Below are 25336 nucleotides of genomic sequence, written 5' to 3' on the forward strand. Positions count from 1 at the left end.
TCCCTGAAAATACTGTACCCATCACGTTCAATTCCAGTAACCACATCTTCTTCTGACAGCCAAGTTTCACTAATGCCTACAACTATTGGTGAGATTGCACTGACTAATGCCAAAAAATTCTTCCCTCTTATTTCAAATGCTTCTTGCATTAGTATACAAAAATTGCAGATTCCCTTTAGTTCTTGTACCAGCTATAGAACTGATATACATGATACTAATTTCAGTAGTCCCATGTCAATTTTTATCCACTCTATTCGTCAATTTATTCTGCGAAAAACTGTGAATATACCAATATTCCCTTAATTGACACCTTATCTCTCTTAGAAAACGTTTTTCCCTCTGACATCTTAGATCTCTTTTCCTTTGCCATTAACTCTGGATATTTCTCGTGGAACAACAAAATCTACAAGCAGATAGAGGGAACTGCCATGGGTTCCCCCCTCTAACCCCCCCTTGCCAATTTCTATATGGAAGATTTCGAAAAACGAGCCATAGACTCAGCCCCACTCAAACCTTCTATCTGGCTAAGATATGTAGATGATGTGTTCTCTATTTGGCCTCATGGCCCAGACACGTTAGACTCCTTCCTCAGTCATCTCAATAGTCTACATCCAAGAATCCAGTTCACTATGGAAAAGGAAAAGAACAATTGTTTACCCTTCCTAGACACCTTAGTCACACGCCTGCCTAATGATACACTTACCTTCACCGTATACAGAAAACCCACACACACAGGCAAACTCTCCCACCACCACCCCTCTCAACAATATGGCATTATTAAAACTCTTACCAAGAGAGCCCACAATCTTTGTTCCAGTGGAACCGCTCTCACTAACGAGCTTAACCACATACACAGCACTTTCCTCTCCAATGGCTACAGCGATCACAGTATCAAAAAAATAATCAACTCCTCCCCCATTCCCCTTCCTTCTCGTCAACAAGATTTTAAAAATGCCATCACCATACCCTACATCCGTGGCACATCTGAAAAAATAGCCAAGATACTAAAACAATACAATCTACACACAGCATATAAGCCCCACCGCAAACTGGCTACCCTTTTCCGTTCTACGAAAGATCAGCTCCCTCCTCTCTCTCTGCCTGGAGTTCACAAAGTACCCTGTTCCTGTAAGCTGGCGTACTTTGGACAGACAGGCAGATCAGCATCCATCCGTCTAGAGGAACACAAGTCTTACATCTTCAAACACAACTATGGCCATTCAGGCTTGGCTGACCATGTTTTGGACACCACCGACAGGGTATCATGGAAGAAAACCACCATGCTCATTTACAGCAAATTCAAGAAAGAGAGACTTTTCTTAGAAGCAGCAGCAGCTCTCAAAAACCAACCAAATCTCAATAAATATGGTTGCATTAAGCTTCCGAAGATTTGGGAAACACTCATCACCAGAGTTCCCACCTTACATTCCAGGCCACCTACTACTGCCCTTAGAGGGCGCTCTACCTAGATAGGACTTTAGTGTCACCCATGTGGTTGGGCTTAGTATTGTTTGTTATTTGTGCATATGTTACATTAATTTTTTTGTAATCCCCGTAGATGTCCTAGTGACTAGGACGAAATATAGGAAGTATTAAAGTCTATTTTAATTCTTTTTGAGTGTTGTAAAAAATCCATTAAGCCTCCAACATGATGTCCTCAGAGCACTTAAGCCTCTACACACGTATTCTGCGAAAAAGGATCAACAAATATACATTCACTGCATAAGTTTCTCCTGCTTACACTCAACCTTTTCAATTTTAGTTCCCCTACCCAATTACTTCAATTTGTTCAGTTGAAGGATACAAGATTTAAGGATATAATATTTTCAGAGAGGAAAGAGGGAACATGATGGGGGGAAAAGGGGTGTTAATGATATCAGAATTAAAGCCCAAAATAGTTCAGTAGGAAAATGGAGATGAAGATGGCAGTGCATGTGAGGCAATCTCATATGAAATAAAAGCCATAGGGTGAAATATATAACCGTATTTTATTACGTTTATACTAGGGGGGCTCCGTCCCCTGACAGAGCTCGCCCCCTAGTATAAAAAAATAGTCATGACTGCTAATGTATTTTTTATGTTCCTCAATGCAAATGGCAGCTGATCTTTCTGTCTGTCCATAGTAGGCCAACTTGCAGGAACAGAGAACTCTATATACACTAGGAATTGAGAGAAAAGAGATTTGGTCCTTAGTGCAATGGATAAAGGTAACTGGCTTCAAGTGGGCTTTAAAGCCGAGAAGAGGTTGTATTTCATTAAGATTCTGGCTATTTTTTCTGAAGTGCCTCAGACACAGGAGATTACGACAGCATTGCTAAAATCCTTCTGAAGAAAAGGTTGAGTTCTCAAGGAAGAAATGATTATTTATTTGATACTGTGGAAACTGTAGCCATAGATAAGAAAGTTGTGGTATATATGATTAAGATCTGCTGCAAGATAGACCTTATTGGAACAAAGGTCATAGGCATTTTGGTCAGTGCTTTAATGATACCATATTGTTAAGGGGGGGGGGGATTTATGAATGAATGAATCTACCTGTGTGAGTGGATTTCTTGTATACCAAAAGGGACAAGATTACCATTAGGTAGGCAGGATACCAAGGTGTCTAGAAAAATTACACTATTATTGGTTTCCTTTTACATAGTAAACTGGATTCTAGGGTGAAGACTATTGAGGTGAGAGAGGAAAGAGTAAATATGCCTGGGCTATGAGGCCAAACATCATACATATACAGTATCTTAACCAGAAAGGTTTGAGAGCTGAGTCAAGCACTTGTGTTTCAAAATATTCAATAAAAAATTGGCAATGAGGGAATGAGAGGAGAGGGAAGAACACTTATTATTGCACTATTCTTGTGTGTGTTTTAGGAACCACTTTACTGCAATACTTAATATTACAATATCTGAAAAAAAATATTATGAATGCAAATACAATAAAGAAAAATAACCAAACAGTAGCAGTAATATACTATAAAACATATCTAAGAAAAAAGATAATAAAACAGATATAAATCCCTTAATTTACATGACCTAATCTGACTTCTCATGCCCAATCTGTCCCAATCTGTCCATGGAGGCCTGGATAATAATAATAATAATATTTTTTTAAATAACGAAACCTGTGGTGCGATCATAATTAAAAGAAACACACGTATTAACCACAGTGAAAATTATTTAATTGTAAATATTTCATCCTAAGTATCTTAGGACATCATCAGTACAGTAGTTTAAAACAATAATAGGAATAACATACAGTTAGGGTGCATGATTACAATAGAATCTCATTAAACGTGCATAACGTGTTACAGAAGTGAAAAAAAAAATTTTTTTTAATTATTTAACACAATTTCATTATTTAAAAAAGTTTTATTCCTTCACGGGGAAATGACAGTGGAGAAGACAAGCTTACTAGGAAAACTGCAATTAAAACAGGATAAGCTACGAGCTAGAATCTCTTTTTTAAAAAAGTGCAGACGCGATAATCTTATTCCAACCTTTGCAAAACTGAAGGAAGCCATCAAATCTCCAGGTGCCCATAAAATCTATCATTCCTAAAAGCAAGTCATTCCTTACTACTCAATCAGTTACGAGTTTCTAAGCATGAATTAGCAACAAACAATTTAAATATTACAGAACTAGAAACAGACTTGCCTGTTTCTAGTTCTGTAATATTTGTCAAATACGTTAAATCAAGAATTGCTACAATTAATTATAACCGTCTCAAAGAATTCAGAAAAGAAAACTTTTGATAAAAGCAATAGTGCTCTACATATTAAATACCTTAATCTATTAAATCGATCAAAAAAGATCACTAACAAATTACCAGCGGAAAAATGGGTAGTCAATTTATCTAACCGTCCACTAACAAAAGATGAATTAAATGTTCTAGCAAGAGGCCATAAATTTGCAATTTCACCAAAATGCTTCCCATATTTAGACTTCATACATAATATAGAAAGAAACATCGACCATCTCTCCAGTATTGAAGCCAACAGACTTCGATTTGAAGTAGCTAAAGTGATCTACAATGCCAAACCTTCATAATTAAATATCCTGCCATCAGAATTGAAAGAAAATATAATAAAAACATAATCATTACCAGAGCTGATAAAGGAAATACCACTGTGGTTCATGATAAAAACTCATATGACCGAAAAATGAATTTACTTCTTCGAGATCGTAATACTTACGCCAAATTGGATTATGATCCTACAAAACGTCAACTCAGAAAATTAAATAAGCTACTTAATAAAACTTCCTCCTTAGATGAAGAAACAATCAAAAAACTTAAGACATACCATGAAGGACCTCCTAGAATTTATGGCTTACCTAAGCTACACAAAACTAATGTTCCACTTAGACCCGTCATAAACTGTATCAGCAATTCAACTTACAACTTATCAAGATTCTTATCTAACCTTCTCTGCCCTCACATAGGCCACTCAGTCTCTTCAATCAAAAATTCTACTGAGTTTCACACAAAAATTAAAGACATTCAACTATCAAAAACTGACTTGTTAATCAGCTTCGACATTTTCTCCCTCTTCACAAACATTCCCCATAAAGAAACAATAGAATTACTAACTCAAAAATTTCCATCTGATATAGTTGAATTGTTCAAGTTTTTTATTGCATCAGGTTACTTCACCTGGAAAGGTCAAATTTACAAGCAAGAAGAAGGAACAGCAATGGGATCGCCTTTATCATGAAACCTAGCAAACTTGTTTCTAGAACACCTTGAGGAAAAAATATTCACTTTTGAACCCAAACCAAAAATTTGGTAAGATATGTCAACGATGTATTTGCAGTCTGGAATCATCCTGAACATGAATTATAACTGTTTCTAGATAAAATTAACCTTCTTCATCATCGCATCAACTTTACGTTAGAAAAAGAATGTCCACAGGGTGTCTCCTTTTTGGATTTACACATCCAAAGAAAGGAAGATAGTTCCATCGCCACGTCTGTCTTTCGCAAGCCTACATTCTCAGGTCGATACATTCACAATTCTTCCGCTCATCATCCATCTCAGAAATCTGGCATTATTAAATCACTAGTTTCCAGAGCGCACAAATTCTGCTCCTCTGAAGAATCTTTAAACCAGGAATTAGAATTAATCAAAAATACAGCCATCCTAAATGGATATAATCCTAAAACAGCTCAAAAAATCATCAGTCACTTCTCCACACATCAAACCAGACAGGCAGAAGTCCATAGGATTCCCATACCTTACGTCAAAGGCATCTTCGAACGTCTTTCTAAAATTATGAAGAAATACAATTTTGCCACTACTTACAAACCTTTCAACCAAATTTACAACTTGTTACCTTCTCCTAAGGACAAACTCTCACCTTTGATGTTGCCTTGCGTTTATGAGATTCCATGCTCATGCAAATTGTCTTACTTTGGACAGACAGGTAGGTCTGTTCAGAAACGCATCTCGGAACATCAAGACCACATTCGTCTTTTTAAACTGCAGAAATCTGGCCTCTCTCAACACGAAATTGAAAATCCAAACCATAGGATACATTGGGAAAAGTCTAAATTTTTACATAGATCTTTATATAAACATGAATGTTTATATAAAAGTTTATATACAAAGAAAGTTCTGAAGCCCTACTACACAGACCAAACTTAAACCGCAACAACGTTTTTACTATTCCTAAAGTAGGGAAATTGTCATACAAAATTGTGTTAAATAATAATTATTATTTTTTTTACTTCTGTAACACGTTACGCATGTTTAATGAGATTCTATTGTAATCATGCGCCCTAACTGTATGTTATTCCTATTGTTGTTGTAAACTACTGTACTAATGACGTCCTAAGATACTTAGGATGAAATATTTACAATTAAATAATTTTCGCTGTGGTTAATGCATGTGTTTCTTTTAATTATAATAATAATATCATATCTGTGGCAAATTCTTACTGTTAAGAAGTTCCGGAACAGACAGACAAATGTTTCATAATGCACAATCTCATAAAAGTTCACTTTTTGCTATTTTTCTCATTAGATAATTTATTTCAACTCTTTATCCAAATTGCTACTACTATCAAATTATTTTCCACAATTTGCTTTATTAAGAAAACTATTAATGTTAAGTCTTACCATTAAGGCATTGCCACATATGGTTAAATCATCACAGGTATCCAATTCACAGGAATAGCACCGATAAAGTGAGGTAGCATTTACCATCTTGCTTTTATTGTGCTGAATTCCTATAAAATACATTTAAAAAAAGAAAAAAAGTGAAACAATTACTGGAATCAATAGAGAAAATTTTGCTCACTTATATAAAAGGGTGGCTGTAAGTCATGAAGGGATTTAAAATGCAAATAACTTCTTTGATTATGAAATTTTTTCAGGTATTCTAAGGAATATTTGGAAACTAATCATGAAAAAGTCCACAACCCAAAAATGAACCAAAATCATGCAATTTATCATCATCATCATCAAATTCCTGACATGTATCCAAAAGGGGTGTATAGGATATTTTAATAGTACTACATGAAGCACTTGCATCATTACTAACTTCCTACCAACAATTTTCCTCCAAATCAATCTGTATCTATCAAGACTCACATTATCAGATCTTTATATTTCTGTCTTCTAAGGCAATTTTTACTGTATCAATCCACCTATAACTTGGTCTTCATCTGGGTCTTTTTCCTGCCAACCTAGCAGAGAACACACTTGTTTTGCTAATCTTTCCTCTCCCATTCTGTTTAAGTGACCATTCCACCTGAGATTAGCTCTGCTAATGCGATCCTGGATGTTGCCAATGTCAAGGTCTTTCCTAATATCCTCGTTTTTAATACGATATTGCCATTGATGCCATTTGTACATGCCCCTAATCTTTCTCAGGACTTGCATATCTGTGGTCTCTAATCTTTGGTCAAAAGTTTTATTTCTAACCCAGCTCTCAGATCCATAAGTTAAAATCGGTCTTCTACACAGCTAATTTAGCGTTTTGACTAATTTTTCTCCTATTAAATATAAATTTATTCAGTTGACTTAGTACCATACTGGCATTGTTGATTCTGTTGTCTATTTCCATATTTAATTTACCATCTTCACTAAAAATCATGCCTAAGTAGCTGAAATGTTTTACTTGTTCTGTAGGTTCTTCATTCACAATGCAGTTGATATTTTCAATGCTTCTGCCTATTTTCATTGTCTTGTTATTGCTGATTTTAATACCACATTACAACATGTATTCAATTTAGTCAGGGAGTCTTGCAGACTTGTACTGGATTTATTTAAAAGTATAAAATTGTCTGCATAAAGTAAAGAGCTGAGATTAACATCTCCAATTCTGATATCAGGTTTAATACCACTTTCCTTCATAATGTGATCCATATAGAAAATGAATAACAGAGGGGATAATCTACATCCTTGTCTGACACTAGATTTAATATCAAACCACATTGGGGTGATAGTGGATAAGGATCTAAAATTTAGGGGACACATCGCCAAAATTGTGAAGACAACACAAAGACTTCTGGGAATGATGCAGAGGACACATTGATGTGTAGAAGTAGGGAGATTCTTGTTCCATTGTATAAGGCTTTGATTAGGCCACACATGGACTATTGTGCCCAGATTTGGACACTGGGTTTTCAGAAGGATGAAGAGATGTTGGAAAGGGTCCAAAGGCGACTGACTAAGGTAGTTTCTGACCTCTGGAATGGTTGAGTATGAGGAAAGATTGAGAAGATGTAATTTGCAGAGTCTGGTGGAGAGAAGGAAGAGGGGAGATATGATAGAGACCTACAAGTTGGTAAAGGGTTGTTATAAGATCAATGGTGGAGAAGTTCTACAGAGAATAGTGGGAGATCAGGGGAGAACCAGAGGTCATCCCTGGAAACTGTATAAAGAGGGTGTGAGTAGGGGAGTGAGAGGCAGGTTTTTTTTTGTGCAGAGTTGTGAATGATTGGAATGCCTTGCCTGAGAGTGTGGTGTCTGCAAGGAGTTTGAGTGTGTTTAAGACACGGTATGATGAGATGTGTGTGTGTGCGTGTGATAAAAGGACCTCCCAGATGAGTCTTTGACTCCATGAGGTCTTGGGAAATAATAATAATAATAAATCCCAAACTGTCAGCCGATCCTCATTCATTTAGTATCCAGATAGATACCTAACAGAGCATGCAGTTTGATTTTGAAAATAATTTCACAAAGATCTGCAATTAATTGGCCATTGCATTCTCCAGATCTTCTGATTTCTTCCTATGGAGTTACCTGAAGGGAAAAGTATATGTGAACAAGCTCTAACTCTAACATTAACAGCTATCAGGGAACATGCCACAGAAAGGGCCCTGTCTTTGTGAAGCTGAAAATGGAAGGCATTTATGTAATGTGGTTTTTTCATATCTAATAACAGAAATCTCCAGTTTCTGTAATTCATTATAACAAAAAAAATAAACAAATTATTACAAGTTATTACATTTGCTCCATATAAAACATTTTCTACTAAAATTATAACTCATAAATTATAAATAAATAAAGAATGAAAAAATAAAAACGTTATTAAAGGTTTAAATCCCCTTCGTGACTTATGGGCCACCCTGTGTGTGCGTGCGTTTCCAGATATATATATATATATATGAAATCTGGAAAAAATAAAATTTGAAAAATAATTTTTTTTTTGAATAAACCATTTTCCACTAAAAATTTAAATTAGCTTTGGCATTTAAATGAATTTTTCTAAGGAAAAAACATAATAAAAAATAAAAAAAAAACATAATAAAAGAAACAAATCTTGTCTTGTTCTCAAATTTGTTTTTTTCGTGCTCCACCTTATGAATTTGCTTTGCTTATGCACTGAATTTTTTTTGGGGGGGGGGGGATTTTTCTAATCCTAAGGATTTTTTTAATCCTCATATTTGGATTTTTCTAATCCTCAGCCTACCTTGAGAGTGAACTGCCCAATGACTGCAAGCAGTGATCTGATGAAGAAGGGAAAAAAGAATATTTAAACTAGAACAATTTCTAGCTGACCTTTTCTTGTTTCATGGCCTGTTAGACTGAAGTGAAAATATCTGCAATAATAAATCATTAATTGTCATGTCTACATGTTTCTAATAATCTGTTACTATGTTACATGCCATTAAAAATCATTTAAACATGCCATACATTTTTATGGTATGGCAGGGGCTATGCATATTCAAAGATGGACCAAAGGTGTATAACTCTCACCTAATACAATAAAAATTATTCTTGACCACAGTCATCAGCTTTAATCAAAAGCATCAACCAAAAGAACACCACTGGGAAAACTATGGGATATGAAGATTATGTATGCCATACGAAGAATGGAGTTGGAAACTGTAATCATGCATGTTATATTAATCAAGTGGATATTATATCCAGCATTATTTCAAATCCGAATGTAGAAACTATGAGTTTCATACGAAATTTGACAAGAGAGCTTACAGTAATACACTCGCTGGCACTTACTAGTTGCCCTAGTGTCCATATATTCACCTTTTATTGGTCCATTTTGATAAGGTTTCACTGGCCTGAGCTGTTTCTAGGGTAATTCATAACTGCCAGCGAGTATATTCCCTTAAGCTCTCTGGTCAAATTTCACACAAAACTTTCATGGTTTCTATATTCAGCTTTGAAATAATCCTGGATTTAATATCCACTTGATTTATATAATTTTTCATTGCCAAACTGAAGCCTTTTGGCTCTTTATTTTAGTAAATGCATGTTACATATTTGTTCAATACTGCCAGTTTGGAAATTAGACAAAAAGAGCATATTGGAGATGTTAATAACAAGAGAGAAGACAGCTCAGGTCTAGGTTTACACTTCTCCTACACTCACCACAATATTGAATAGGACAAGAGTTCCATGCATTACATAGAAGACAACTTTCGTGCCTGCAACATCAAAGAGATGGTTATCCAGTCACAAGGCAAACTCAACAGAAACCAAGGAATGATTTTATGTGATATTTGGAAGTCACTTATTAGATCTTTCCATATGTCAGAATAACTTTTCTGTGAACTATCATGCATACCTACTGAACAATAACTGACCTGTGCAAGTTTTCCTACATGTTCAGTTTTAATTATGTAATGGTTCATGTTTAGCACTTAATGTATTTTTTGTTCTTCCTAACTCATAAGAAGCCACTGGCATATGTGGCGAAACTAGTCAGTCTATCTATATTATCACGACCTATTAAACCCACTGTTAGTTTTCATTTGTCACATTCATATTTTGGTTGAAAAATGTACGTACTCATTCTGTTATCTAGAACCATATTTTTGGATTTTTTTTAATCCTTAGCCTACCTTGGGAGTCAACCACCCAATGACTGTAAGCAGTGATCTGATATAAAAGGGGAAAAGAATATTTAAACAAGGACAATTTCTGGTTGGCCTTTTCTTGTTTCACATTTAAGAGGATAGTATTACTAGAATTAAAGGTATGTAACCCAGTGAAAACCCATAAGCTTACTAAAATTTACTTGATTAGTGAACTGCATAAGATTGAAATGAAGTCAGCAATCAAGGACTGTAAATGCTATTGTTTTAGTTTTATTCAACTGCTCTGATGATTGGTCTAGCAGAGATAAAAGTAGCACTGCTTGGAGAGGACGTATTTGTCTTGAGCACATTTCATGTGATGGGTTCATTTGATAATCATAAAGACATTTTCTCTGAGTGACTCTGTAAAATTTTAAGTTACACATGTATATGAAAGTTAGCCAGAATGAGGACCGAACAAAAAATAGTTCATTCTAAAACCGATACTACCCACCTGATTTTGATTTGAGAAAAGAGAAATTAAAACAATTAAAAAAAAAAACAGCTATCTATACAACAATAATTAGTAATTGGTAAGAGGGATGATGTATGGAGACTCGATGATCCGTGGTGTGCAAGATAGGATGCCACAGAAGTGTTTGCCTGGAGGAAGTGTGGCTATGGCAATTAAGCGGGGTGAAAGGGTGGATGAGATCATTGTGATGGTGGGCTCGAATGGAGAGGCAGTGTAAATTGGGTAAAGAGAGATCTAAGATTCATGCTTGAGGTTGTACAAAAGAAAACACAGAGAGAAAAGTGTGTTTTACCCAGGTATGATAATGATGAGCTGAGCAAAACAGCAGTAATAATGAATAGCATAATAGCCAGAATGTGTCAGAAGAGAGGACTGGAATATGTGGATATTTGGAGGACATTTGAGGACAGAAAGGAGCTATATGCAAGAGACCATTTGCATTTGAATGAAGAAGGACGTGGACATCTGGAGAGACTGCTGTTCTCAATGCAAGGAAACTAGAATTACCATGGTGTTTTTTTTTTTTTACCAGGTAGCAGGGGTGGCCTCTTGTAGGAATGGATGCTTGGGAGAAGGGGGACGACATCAGGTAACACTGATTCCAGTGAAGTCTGGAGGGGATAATGATAGGTACAAAAGCAGTGACATTTTTGTGCTTAAAATACTAATACCAGGAGTATCCAGAATAAAGGAGATGAATTGGTGGCACTGATAGCATCAGCCTGGCCAAAGATTATTGGGATCACTGAGACATGGTTGACGAAGATGATATAATAACAGGAGTAGAAGTAGCAGGGTACAGCATTTTTCTTGAGGATAGGAAGGGAAAATGCAGTAGTGGAATACTGCTTATGATAAGTGATGACTTATGTCCTCTAAGAGTGAAGGCTTTGGAAAGCAGTGACACTAATGATTTTGAAAGCATATGGTGTGAGGTAGAGGTGGGCAAGACAGGATATTTAGTAGGATGTTGCTACAAACCAAGGAGCACAGAGAGTGGGGAGCAAGAGATGTTTAGGCAGTTGAGCTTGGCAAGTGCAAGAAGAATGACTGTTATGGGAGATTTTAATTAATTATTAATTGGGAAGAGGAAAATGCATGTAGTAATAAGGGAATGGAATTTCTGGAATTCTTGAGAGACAGATATCTTAGGCAACATGTAATAGAGGGAACAAGAGGTTCAAGAGTTTTGGATTTGGTCATAGCATCAGAAGAGCTGATAACTGACATGACATCTCTCACCCCCCCCCCCCCCCCCGTTGCAGAGAGTGACCGTGTGGTTTTGACTTGGAAGATGAATAGACATGAAGGATTATCAAAGAAAAGAGAACGTATGTGGAATTATAAGACAGGCGATTATAATAGTCTTAGATATCAACTTGTGGCAGTTCCATGGAGGGCAGAATTGGAAGACCAGGATATCATTAGTGCTTGGGAAATTGTGAAGGAATATTTGTTAACAGCAATAATAAGTTGTATTCCATGAGGGAAGAAGAGGACACAATTTGATGTAAAGTGGAGACAAACATAAGAACTGCTGGTGAAAAAGAGGGGTTATGGAAGAGATATAAGGAGAGGGGTGGAGAGCAAATGCATGAAGAATATAAGACTGAGGGCAGGAGAGTGACTAATATGGTAAGGAAGGCAAAACTGGAATATGAAAAGAGATTGGCACTAAGATCCAAAGATAATCCTAGGGAATTTTTTAGCTATGTGGCCAGTAGGAGGAGAAATGATTGTGGAATGACACTATAGGATAAAAATGGGAATAGAGTGACTAATGCAGAGGGCATAGTGGAGTTGTTCAATGAACACTTTATTGGAGTATTTCATCCTGGAGAAGTAAGTTTTAATACTAGAGGGATAGGGCAGGTTCGAGGTTTACAGGTGCAAGAGGAGAGTGAGTTTCAAATACTGGGTACCCTGGATGTCTGTAAAACTGTGGAAATGGATGGTATTTCACCACAGGTTTTGAGAGAATGTGCTAAAGAACCAGCTCTGTTGACCTTTCTTTTCAATGAAAGCTTGGTTACAGGAAAGGAAGGAAGGTAAGATAGTGCCATTGCATAAAGGTGGTAGCAGACTGGATGTGCCTGACTATAGGCTAGTTTGTGTTTCATCAGTAGTTAAGATCTTGGAGAAATTAGTTAGAGACCATATACAGCATGGGGCAGAAGAGGGTAATGTTATCTCTGAGAGTCAACATGGCTTGCTTTAGTAATATAATTGCCTTTTATAATAAAGTGACAAGAGTAGTTGATGAGGGAAAGACATATACTGCCTTTTTTGGGGGAATTTTGCAAAATTTGACAGTGTGCCACATGATAAGCTAATATTTAAGTTGCAGCACATGGGTTTAGATGTCGGGTTAGTCAACTGGATTCAGGATTGGCTGAATCCAGTTGACACAACTCTCTGATAGGTATCAGAGAGTTGTGTATAGTGGGGCAGTATCAAGGAGGCAGAAGGTTAAAAGTGGGGTCCCACAGGGCTCAGTACTGGGACCTGTTTTTGTTTAACCTTTATATCAATGACATTGTCAATGGATTGCAGGGCGATAATCAGTTGATTGCAGATGATGTGAAGCTGGGAAAGATTATTAGTAATAGTGCAGATGTGGTAGTCCTGTAAGAGGATTTGAATAACCGGACAGATAGGCAAATGAATGGGGGGGGGGTTATTGGTTTAATGCAGTAAAATGTAAAGTCCTGAAGTTTGGGATACATCGATGGGAGGCTGCATACTCGATTGGAGGAGCCATACTGTAGGAAATAGGGAGACAAGAGATCTGGGGCTGATGATTGATAGAAAACTGAAATTCAGGGAACATATTGCCAAGGTGATGAAGGTAACCCAGAGGATTGCTGCAATACTGAGAAGGATGTTGACCTGAAGAGATAAAAGAGTTATCGTTCCATTTTATTAGACTCTGATCAGACCACACTTAGATTATTGTTCTCAAATTTGGTCCGCAGGATTTGAAGGGGATAAATTAACTGTGGAAAGGGTACAGAGGCAGATAACAAAGATGGTTTCAGGACTGTACAATGTTAGTTATGAGGAATGGGACTGCAGAGTTTGGTAAATAGAAGAATGAGAGGTGATATGATTGAGACTTTTAAACTGTTGAGAGGTAGTTATAGAGTTGACACTGTGGGTCCTTTCACTTGGTGGAATGTTTTTCTTCTTCTTCTTATTCTGCAGCTTGTCCACTTAAGTAGAGTGGCTGTTTGTAGTGAGTCTCCTCTACATCCTCCTGTCTTGGGCTGTAATCACATCCAAGTTCTTCATCTTCAAGTCATCCTCCATCATCTCCCTCTGTCTCTTCTTTGGCTGCCTGCACTTTCTCCTCCCCTGCACATCCCATCTGCATGACCTTTCTTCTCACATACTTGTCCTCCCTCCTCATCACATGACCAAGCCATCTCAACCTTGCCTCGTGTATCTTTGCTCCTAAGTTCGTAACTTTTACCGTTCCCCTTACAAAGTCATTTCTCAGACGATTCTTTCTGGTCACACCGCACATCTACCTAAGGATTCTCATCTCTGCTGGAGATGAGAATGCTTAGTGCGGTGTGACCATCCTGCTGATGTTATTTTCCTCAGGGCAGTGGCGTAGCTAGAGCTTTTGCCACCCGGGGCGGTCCCTGAGTTTGCCACCCCTCTCAATACACACAAAAAATACTACAAAAAGTCAAAACGACGTATAGGGAAATAAATTAAAACACTATGCTTATTTTTGAAGTAAAACTTTAATTTTAACATTCTAATATGTTATTTTTCTTGCTTTTCTGTTAGCAAAATCGTCGATGACATTAGCGGTCTATTTCATAGTAATGTGGGTAATTCTTTATCAATTTTATTTAGAAAAACTCCTCTCACAACTAGTAACTTACAGCAATTGTGAGGAAAATTCGCAGTAGTATTACAATATTTGTAACTGATTTCTCGAGGCTGTATTTTAGAATTGACTGCAAAAGTTCAAAAAGATTCGAAGTGCTGCTTGAGGTGGACCGCCCCCTCTGCCCTCCCCTAGCTACGCCTCTGCCTCAGGGCCACAGTTTCCATAGCATTCGTCATAGCTGGTCTCACTACTGTCCTGTAGATTTTGCTTTTCAGATTGATCGGCACCCTCTTATCGCATAGCACTCCAGCCATCTCTCTCTAGTTCCTCCATCCTGCTTGTATCCTGCATCCCACTTCTTTCTCAGCCTCTCCATCCTCTTTCGCTGTTGAACCTAAGTATCTAAAGTCACTGACCTTCCTGATGACATTTCCTTCCAGCTCCAGATCTGTCTCCTGGCTGCCATCCACTTTGCAACACATACTCTGTCTTACTTCTCATCTGCTCAGTCTCATACCTCTCCCTTCCAGTACTTTCCAGTTTAACTGCCACTTCTTCTCTTGATTCTGCACACAGCACGATGTCATCCGCATACTCGTAGTCCAAGGCGCACCTTCTCTTGCTTCCTCTGTTACTACCTCCATCACAATGTTAAACAGGAAAGGACTTAATGCTGACCCTCGATGCAAGCCAACTCTCACTTGAAAACTTTCTGTCTCTCCTAGGCAGTTCTGAACTCTTGTCTTCACATTTCTATACATCTCCTGCATCAATCTGACATATTTCTCAAGTACCTTCTCACTCAGACACCTCCAGACTTATTGCTTTGGCATTCTATTATACGCTTTCTCCAGATCAATAAATAGCAGATGTAACTAAGATGAAAAGCCAAACGGCTATTTTTCTGGTGAGGTTGATAAGTTAAGGGGATAAAAATCCCTTATTGTTTTTCAGCCAGTAAGCGAAACTAAGATCAAAAAACGATCTGAACGTTTCATGCCGACGAACTGTCGGCGGATCCAAGCATAAGTGACCACTTGGTAGTGCCACACCAAGGCAACTCGTTGCAAAGGTGGAGCAAGATCCCTCACTATTCTTAATATTTTCTCATAATGTAAAAACACACAGCTCCTAGGAGATGTAGTACTGCTTTACATTATGAGGAGAGGTCACTACTCAGACCGGTTTCAACCTTTTTTGAGGTCTCATCAGTGAGTAGCTAGACCTAGAATATCAAAGTTTAAGTGAAAAGAACTTACATACTTTCGCTATACGAATGCCAGAAAGGTGTGTCACTATGTTATGTTATAACATATTATAACTAAGATGAAAAGCCAAACGGCTATTTTTCTGGCGAGGTTGATAAGGTTCCTGTTGCTACTCTCGAAACTTTTCCATCATCTGCCGTAACATAGCATCACTCGTCGATTGACCAGGCATGAAGCCAAATTGCTCCTTTGCAATCTCCATCTCCTTCCTCAGTCTTCCATCAAGAACCCTTTCTAGGATTTTCATTGTGCGGGACATCAACTTTATTCCTCTGTAATTCTTACAGCCTTGTTCATCCCCTTTACCCTTGTAGATGGGGACAAGAGTACTTTCCCTCCATTCCTCGGGTATATTTTCGTGTTGACAAACTTTTATTAACAGGTTCTACAGCAGGTCAATTCCCTCTTCCCCAATGTCTTCCATGCATCCACGGGATCCTGTCAGGGCCCACTGATTTTCCATTCATCCTCTATATGGCCTCCTTAAAAACCAATTTAAGTTCTTCCACTCTACTAATGTTCTGCACCATCCAAAAAGAAAACCACTCCCAAGGACAATATCATCTACAAACCACCTAGGGCAGTGGTGTTCAACCTTTTTTACTACATGAGCTACTTTTCTATAAAAAGTTATTCAGCGATCTACTCTCTTATATAAATCACATACCCCAATCTGACATCTGATTACGCACAAATAAACAACTAAAAAAAATACACAACTAAAAACTTTATTTGTGTATTTAAAAATTTATTTATCACTTTTAATTATTTTAATACAACAAAAAAAAAATAAAAAAAAAATATATATATATATATATTGGAATAAAATATTTGTTTCTCTATTTTGGAAAACCAAAGTTAGAAAAAACAACAGATTGTTAAAAATTCGCAAGTTACAGGAAATGCTGGTTGATTAAAAAAAAAAAAAAAAAAGTTAATGTGAACTTTCGCATTGTTTGGACCTCACAATATTTTCATAGTCAAGTTGATATGAAGAAGTGGCCAATTGCAGACAATCATCTAAATGATCATTTGTAATTTGGTTTCTTAATTGATTTTTTATGACGGTCATATTTAAAAAAGAGGATTCTGACAAGTATGTCGATCCGAAACACGACAGAATTTTTTCGTGCAATATCAGTTAATTATTGGGAATTTTTCATGTGCATACTTCCAAATGACTTCATTGTTTATTGATTTTAAATGTAAACTATTCTGAATGTTTATTATCTCAAGTTCTACTTCAGCTTGGTTTATATCAAACAGCCCACTAATTTTATTTGAAATTTCTGTGATGTTCAAGTTTTCTTGAAATGGATTACTGATAAAAGATATAATCATTTCAGTTTTATTAAAATCTTTAAATCTTGATTTTATTTCTTCCTTGCCTAATTCTATTTCACGAATAAATTCTTTTAAATCATAGCAAAGCATTTCTTGATTTTGTTCAAAAAATTGTAATAAATATGGGAGATGTCTAAATTCGCGGTCATTTATATTTTTCTTTAATAAAAGTAAGCATTGTTGGAAAGTTTTTATTGAACTTAACATGTCAATTAAATTTTTATCTCTACCTTGTAACTCTAAATTTAAATTGCTGAATTTCGTACAGAAATCGACTAAAAATGATAAGTGTAACAACCATCTTTTATCACTCAATTGTGGATAAATATCTCCTTTTTCATCAAGAAAAATTTTTATATCGTTAATTAATACAAGAAATCTTTCTAAAAATTGACTTCTGCTGAGCCAGCAAAACATTATTGTACAACAGAAGTTCCCTATCATCATCATCTGCCTGTAATTTAAATAACCGCCGTTATAGGGCTTTTCCTCGAACAGAATTTACAATTTTAAATGTAATATCCAAAACATCGTGTTTAATCTTTTACTACACAGTACTTGTTGGTGAATAATACAGTGGTACGTTAAAAAATCTGGATATTTGTCATCATTTTTACATAATGAAATGAAGCCTGATTTATTACCTATTATTGCAAGAGCACCATTAGTAGTAATAGACACAAGTTTAAAAAGTGAAGTTTGTGTTGTTTGACAAATTCATCAATTGCCGAAAAAATGTCTTCGTCTAGTCCTTCCAATAATGGTATAATTTTCAAAAGTTCTTCTTTACTTGAATAATCTTGAAATACCATGCGAATAAATACCATTAACTGAGCAATATCAATGAAGTCGTTTGATTCATCAAATTTTAATGAAAACGCAACACACTGGTGAATGTCTGACATTAACCTGGCCTGGAAACTTTTCTCCGGTTTGAAACCTTGTCTGCGGCCTAGAAGTAGTCTCTCTCTAGCGGCGTCTCGAACCGAGAGGCTCCTTTCTGGAAACTGGAAACTCCTCTCTCAAGCAATGTGGATCCGGGCAGTCTCTCTGATGGTGACTCTGGACCGGGAGGCCTCCTCTCTCTCTGACAGCAATTCTGGAACTGGGACCCCTTCTGCTTGCTTCAGTCCTTTTTTATTAGGCCTCCTCTGAGACCTAGCATGAATTTTGGCAACTGCCAAAGAATCGGTATGTCTTTCACCGTAAGTTTCAAGTTCGGCATGCCTTTCATTCTCCTCCGCTTTCTTTTGATTGTAAGTTGCCAGCCATCGGAAAGTTTTTTGAACTCTTTCTGACTGACTTCAGAGATGTTTACACTTAGAGCCTGCAAGCCTTTCTCATACATACAAGTTTCAATAACAATCTTTCTAATGCCGCCATGTACAGCTTCAGCAACAAAAACATTGCCTTTGTTTTTAACACTCTAACATATTCTTATTAAAGCAGTATATACAGTTAGCTTCAAAAGAGTTATTTACAAAAACATCTAATACAAACCATACCGAGACAAACAAAGTTTATTTTTTTTACAATATATTCACATGGGACTTAACCTAAGTAAAAAATCGATGTAATGTGGAATATTTAATATTTATGCTACAATCGTGTTTTTACACTTTGTTTATAATCATATTCACTCGGCTCGCTGTTTGACTTCCACTGATCCAAATTAATTTATTTACCCAGACTTATAAGAAAATTACTGATTTGACAGTTTTAACAAAAAATAAATAAACAATAGCAATACGCTTAAAGTGAATTAAAAATAATGCAAAATAATAATAAATAAAATATGTTTTCAGTTTTAATTAAATTTGTAAGTAAGGAGGTGTAAAAATATTTATGTAGCTCCATAAAGACAAGGCAATTTTACATAAAATTTTACCAAGGTCAAGCCCAGTAAGAACTGTAACCTGTACATAGATGTTTGTTAAATGTAAATAATCCCTATGGGAATTGTATATGCTTTCTACCAAATAAGGGAATATTCTAGGTGTAGGATTAAGGCAATACCTGGCCACTAATAAACAGTGTATTTTTAGCTCTTTATAAAGACATCAAATTTTGTGTTTGTATTCTACATGGAAACGCTGAAGGTCAGTGCTAGGTGGACCGACAAAAGTTTCAAACAAATGTCCGCTGCCAGAACGAACAGGATTTGAGGAGTGTTGGAGAAAAACAATGGAAGGGTCAGTCAGAGAAAAGGATCAAGGTTTTCACCGAAATGTTCGGGGGTCCGATATCTCCATGCAAAGATTCGTAAGCGAGTGAATAAAAGGCATTGGCGAAAAGATCGCGGGCATGGATGATTCGGTTCCAGATGTTTTCATCGGTGACCCAGAGATCGTTGGTCAGTCGGTAGTTATCCGCCAGATGTACACCATCGGGAACGCGACTTCTGGAGAAAGTATGCCAGAGGCCTACTGATCTGCCACGCAATGAATAGACACCCTGATGACAACTCTACACTGGGAGCTATAGTCCAAGGAGAAGGAATCTTCAAGCAGAAGGAAATTGCTCCGTTGCCTTCTACGCACATGCAACTACTCCATAAACCGAAGAACCTCCGCCAGTGTCCTGGGAAGATACTGACTCTGCAGGCCTGCTTGTGCCGGCGATAGACTTGACGGCCTGCGGCCATCAAGTCTATCGCCGGCACAAGCAGGGAGCGAAAACCTGACTAAGAAGAAAAAGGAACAGAGCTCCAGTGTGAAGCCAGATCAATAGAAGGTAGTCACCACCAAAGTGAGTGTATCTGTTTTTCCAATTTTTCTTTGAGTTTTTAAGGGACCTTTTATTAGTGGACTGTAAAGTAAAGGCTGTAAACTAAAATCAAAATAGGCATAATTAACAGTTGAAGATTAGAAGTTAAATAATAGTCAGGAATTTGTATGTGAAATATGTCAGAATGTAACTGTTTGCCAAATTGGTGAGATTTGCCTATAGAATATTCCCAGGATAAAAGGGAAAGAGCATTTATGTATAAAAGATATGGTCTATGTGCTCGACATTTAAGTAACGTGTACCAATGCTCAGCGTAAATGATTTGTGTTATAATAGGAAACCTAGTTAAATATATGATATAATTTGTGTGACTAAAATACAGGAATTTAACTAATTGATTTATATAGATCTGAACTGAGATGATTTATTCTATTACTGAAAGCTTAGTGTAAATTGTTTTATATGAATTAAATTTGTTGTTTAAATATTAATACAGTGTTGCCTGATATTTAATTCTTTGATGCACTGTTCTCAAAAACAACCGAGCTTGTGAGAGGGAAAGATAGATAATTAATACAAAATTAAAGTAAAGGGGTAGCCATGACTGTGTATAAAAGTGCAAGGAAGGATATCTACCTAAAGTAGTAATATTTAATGCCATAAAAGGAACTCCTGAGGCGCAGTCACTAATTCAAATAAATATCTAGTGATCCTTGGCATAAAAATAGGAATACTGGAAGTAAATTATAAGGAACAGAAGGGCATAAGTTTAAAGTTAACAGAGGTATATAAGAGAACCAAGACAAGATTAAAGATTTAGGAGTTGACATAAGGGTAAAGATAATATTATAGGAATAAAAAAAAAATTATATAAAGATAAGGGAAGAAACAACAAACAACAAAAGAGGAGATTACAAAAGTAAACAAAAAAAAATTAAAAAACATGCGACACAAACTTACAGAGGAATACACAAGAGATTGACCAAAAATCGCTCCGCGATCAACAGGTTGAACACCCCTGACCTAGAGGAATAACAATGCCAAGGTGGGATGATCTTCGTGACATCCATATCTCATATCCTTGTTGGATTATTGTTTGCTATCTTCTAATTCCAACATTAGGATTGAGGATTATCAACTGAAGCAATTTTTATCAGGTATGGAAACATTTATTCCTTATTTCATTTAAATCTAGCCAATTCCTGAGTTAGTTGATCTTAAGTTAGGCATAGGAAAATAAGATTTTTCCTTCTAGGTTTTTTTTTTTTTTTTTTTTTTTTTAAATTCTGCAACTCAAGAAAATCGACCATAGAACTCACACTATTTCAGAAAATACTATAATACAGTGTTGAGGACCACAAGATGGAAGCAGTTGTATGCCATACTTTTCCTCCTAGAAGTCTTTGGATCCCTGATAGTCTTGAGCTTGCTATTAGTTATGGCTAAAGATAGAGATTGAATGTCCATCAGCCTTCAAAAAATGGCTAAAATGGCCACTTACTCCCTTTGGGAATAAAAGCCATTGGAGGATTTTTATTTATTTATTTATTTTTAATCTCTCACCTAAGCATTAGTTCTTCAAGAAGAGCATGAAGACTGCATAAAAGAGAACAGATCACACTGTAATTGACTTTCATTGAAATCTCCATCATCCATTCTGTTTATATCAAAGCCTGAAATAGCTGCACACAAACTATCAGCTAATCACAAACTGATTTTGAGAGTGCTACAAACAGCAGGAAATCTGCATCATGTCCAAATGGTTGCTTCAACCTTGCTTCCATCCTTTTTTTTCTGTGTTGGAGGTTTCACAAAAAAAGCCAATTCTAGCTTCTTACTCTGCCTCTAATTCTTGCATAGACATCTTGGTAAATGTCCTCCTGCCATTCCAAATACACAACTCCCCTCTCCCTTTGATTCTTTGCTAGAGAGAGAGATCAAAAGAATCTTGTCAAAACTGGATACTAAAAAATATCCTGATCTTGATGGCATTTCTCCATTATACTTTAGTCTGCATTCCAGGCTTGGCTCTTGTTCTATCCTGTAGCTATTCCAATTTCACTGGTATGTATAATGCAGCTTGGAAATTAGCCAAAATTCAAACCATTCCTAAAGGATGACAAATCTTTGCCATCTGTGGAGCAGTGAAGCACAATATCCAAATAGTATTTGGATATTGTGGTGGCATTATTTAGCATTTTCAGTGTGCTCAACATCCTGAAAATTTATGAAGGAAGAATTTTTGAGCAGTTATTTATTTGAAATAAATAGTCATGAACAGTTACAAGGATCAACATTCACAGAGTGACTGTCCATCAGATAAGGTGAGTGTTGCCATCGAGGCACACGCTGACTAGTCATATATTAAGAGAGTATTGTGATTCCCTACATAGAGTTTATATTGAGGCATCAACATGCATTTTTAATGGATTACATTTAAAAGGTAAACAATGAACACACACACACACACACACACACACACACACAGTGATTGAAATTTGCATAAGAATTAAAGGAGTGCAGTTCTCAACAGTACAGGTAGCTCAGTTCTACTCAGTATATTACCTACAGCTGAGAAGTGTAGTGCAGTGAATTATTCCTCATGGTTTCCTGTTAGATAACTGTATTTTTTTTATCCTTCTCAACAACTCAAAATGGTGTCTAAGATATTTTATGTACACAATTTTTAAAACAAGAATAACATCAAGTTAAAGGTTCTTAAAGAAAGTAAACCATGCCTGCTTCTTCCAAATTTAAGTAGCATTTATATCTCCAAAACAAAGGAATGAAATGATGTATAAATAGGATGTGCTTTTTTTTTTTCCTAATACAGTAAGTTTTTTTTATACAAATGTAATGATTTTTTTTATTAATGTTGCCTTACCACAGCACACTAACCGGAATACCCATCATACACCACTGGCTATCCTTTGATAGCCAGTGGTGTATGAAGGGTATTCTTAATTTGGAGGAAATGTCAATCAGATCCACCAGATGATAAATGACACCAATGCCTGATGAAACACTACCATCCTGTTTACTGAAGGCTGCAATAGCTTCTGTTCCCCCCACACACACACACAAAAAAACATGTAGGAGTGAAAGATACCAAGGGCATGACAAACATACTAGAGAATATCCAGAATGCTCCCATTTTTGAGGTTATAGCAATAAGCAGTTCTACAAGCTTAATGTAGAACTACTTACTACTATAGGTATTATTTCTGGGAAAATTCCCATGTTACTCTAAAATAAACTATTATTTGAATGGCTAATATAGCTTACTTTCGTTTAGGAGCGCCCCTTTTTTTACAATGTCATTGGCTCTTTACTCAAAACTTAGGGCATCACTGAAGTCTTATAAAACTAATATATGAAGAATAATATAGGAGGAAAATTCGGACATACCTTTTTGGATGTTGTTTGCCGTCTCCTTATCCCAGCAATATGCATTCATCTGCTGTTAGGCTGTTAAAGGAAGGAAGTTTGGTGAAAGTGGGAGTAAAGTAAGGGGTCCACCCCTGACTTTTTCCCATCAATCCCTCCTCTTCCCCAAAAAAATAATTTCAATCTTCAGATCATTTTCTCACCCCCCCCCCTCCCAAGTGCTCTCTACCCATCCTTAATAAAATAATACAGTCAAGAATTATAATCATGTTAACACAAGAATATTTTAATGCTTGTAAAGTCTGTTAGTTTCAGTCTGAAACTAACAGACTATCCTCAGTGGCTTGATAGGAACAGTTTTTACAAGGTGGAATACAAACAATTGATCATTCAAAAGTAGAACGAGCTGCGTGATGTTACATTGCTAAGCATTAAAGAGAGGTAAATTTCATCAGAGTGATGAATTAATTATAGGTATTAATTCACAATTTCATATAACAATCTTAATTTATAAATTCAATTAAAGATAACATTAGACTAACGTAAGAATTAACAATGCCGCCGTCAACATGGATAAAATACATCACTCCTCTACACTTCGATTCATCACATTTTTCAAAGTAATATCAATGGTATTACAATTTTAATATGTACATCGCATCCATGGTAACTTTGATGTATATATATTTCCTGGCCGGTTGAGTGGTTAAAGATTTCAATTTAAAAAAAATAATAAAAATTTAGTGAATTATCCGGATTAAACGTTCCCATATTTTTGACAAGGAAATACAATCATTTTGATTCAAGTTAGGGAGTTGAAATAAGGCCTCAGCACTCTCTTCGAATAGGTGTTCGAATTTATAGCAACATCTGTGTAGAAGGCGAGTCTTGGACCAGAGAATTGACAATTGACATTTATGTCTTTAGGGGTGAAGCAAGGTGCTTTTCATATTCCCCGCTATCTGTTGTGGTTACAGTGAGGGTAACATTTATGAGCAGTTTGCTCGCCCTGAATGGGCATGGAGATTATGCATCGCATAATCTCCATGCCCATTCAGGGATGCTAAGGAAAAACTTGAATGCTAAGGATTGTAGAAAAGAGAAAATATAGGGAATATTTGTATCTCTATGAAGTTGATCGTTTCTAACATACCACGGGGCATTCAGAATCATTCTCAAGCACTTGTTCTGCACTTGTTGTATCTTGATAATGTTAGTATTAGAGGTGTGGCTCCAGGCTGGAGAGGCATAGGTGATTATAGGACGAATCGTCATCTGGTATAGTTGCAATTTGATTCTGTTGCTGAGCTTGCTATTTTTATTAATTAGCGGATAGATCTGAGCTATGGCTTTAGATGCCTTTGTGCACGCAGACTTGATGTGTTGGTTGAAAGATAGCTTTTTGTTGAGAATCACACCCAGGTAATTTGTTTCTGTCTGCCAGGGAATTTTAGTATTGAATAGTAACACATCTCCTGCAGGAGACATTGGCCTTTTTGAGAAAAGAACGGCTGAGCTTTTCTGAGGGGTTGACTTCCAATCTCCATTTGGAGAACCAACCCTCCAGCTTTAGAAGGTTGTCTTGAAGCTTTCTGGTAATGAAATGGGGTCCGAGAGATCTGGTTAGTATTGCCATATCGTCCGCATACAGGGCCACAATGGAGGTCATCGGATTGTGCGAGATGTCTGTCATGTATACGGAAAACAGCAATGGAGCCAGTAGAGATCCCTGCGGCTCCAGCAAGGATATGGCACTGGGACGATGTAGAACCATTGATTTTAACTTGCATTGATCTATTCTGAAGATATGAGTGGATTAGATGGACCATTTTTAGAGAGGTACCGGCTGAGATAAGTTTGTGAAGGAGTCCAAAATGCCAGATTTTGTCAAATGCTTTTGATAGGTATAGGAAAACAGCTCCTGTACACTGGTGCCAGTTGTAGCTGGTGGTGATGTATTAAACAATTCTGT

General features: G+C 36.6%; 1 protein-coding gene across 4 annotated transcripts in view; it reads right to left on the minus strand.

Moving 5' to 3' along the window:
* The window catches only part of LOC150109592 (activin receptor type-1-like), a 238237-nt gene that overhangs the window by 131826 nt on the left and 81075 nt on the right, over positions 1–25336 (minus strand). For all 4 annotated transcript variants that reach the window (XM_090409163.1, XM_090409157.1, XM_090409149.1 and 1 more), the window contains exon 2: positions 6112–6221. In XM_090409163.1, the coding sequence (XP_090265289.1) occupies positions 6112–6198 (87 nt within the window). In that variant the 5' untranslated portion in view covers positions 6199–6221. The remainder of the gene's footprint in view (positions 1–6111; positions 6222–25336) is intronic.

The sequence above is a fragment of the Typopeltis vanoorti genome, chromosome 2 (genome assembly GCF_054136105.1).
Source record: "Typopeltis vanoorti isolate ZY-2024b chromosome 2, IOZ_Tvanoo_1.0, whole genome shotgun sequence".
NCBI lineage: Eukaryota > Metazoa > Arthropoda > Arachnida > Uropygi > Thelyphonidae > Typopeltis > Typopeltis vanoorti.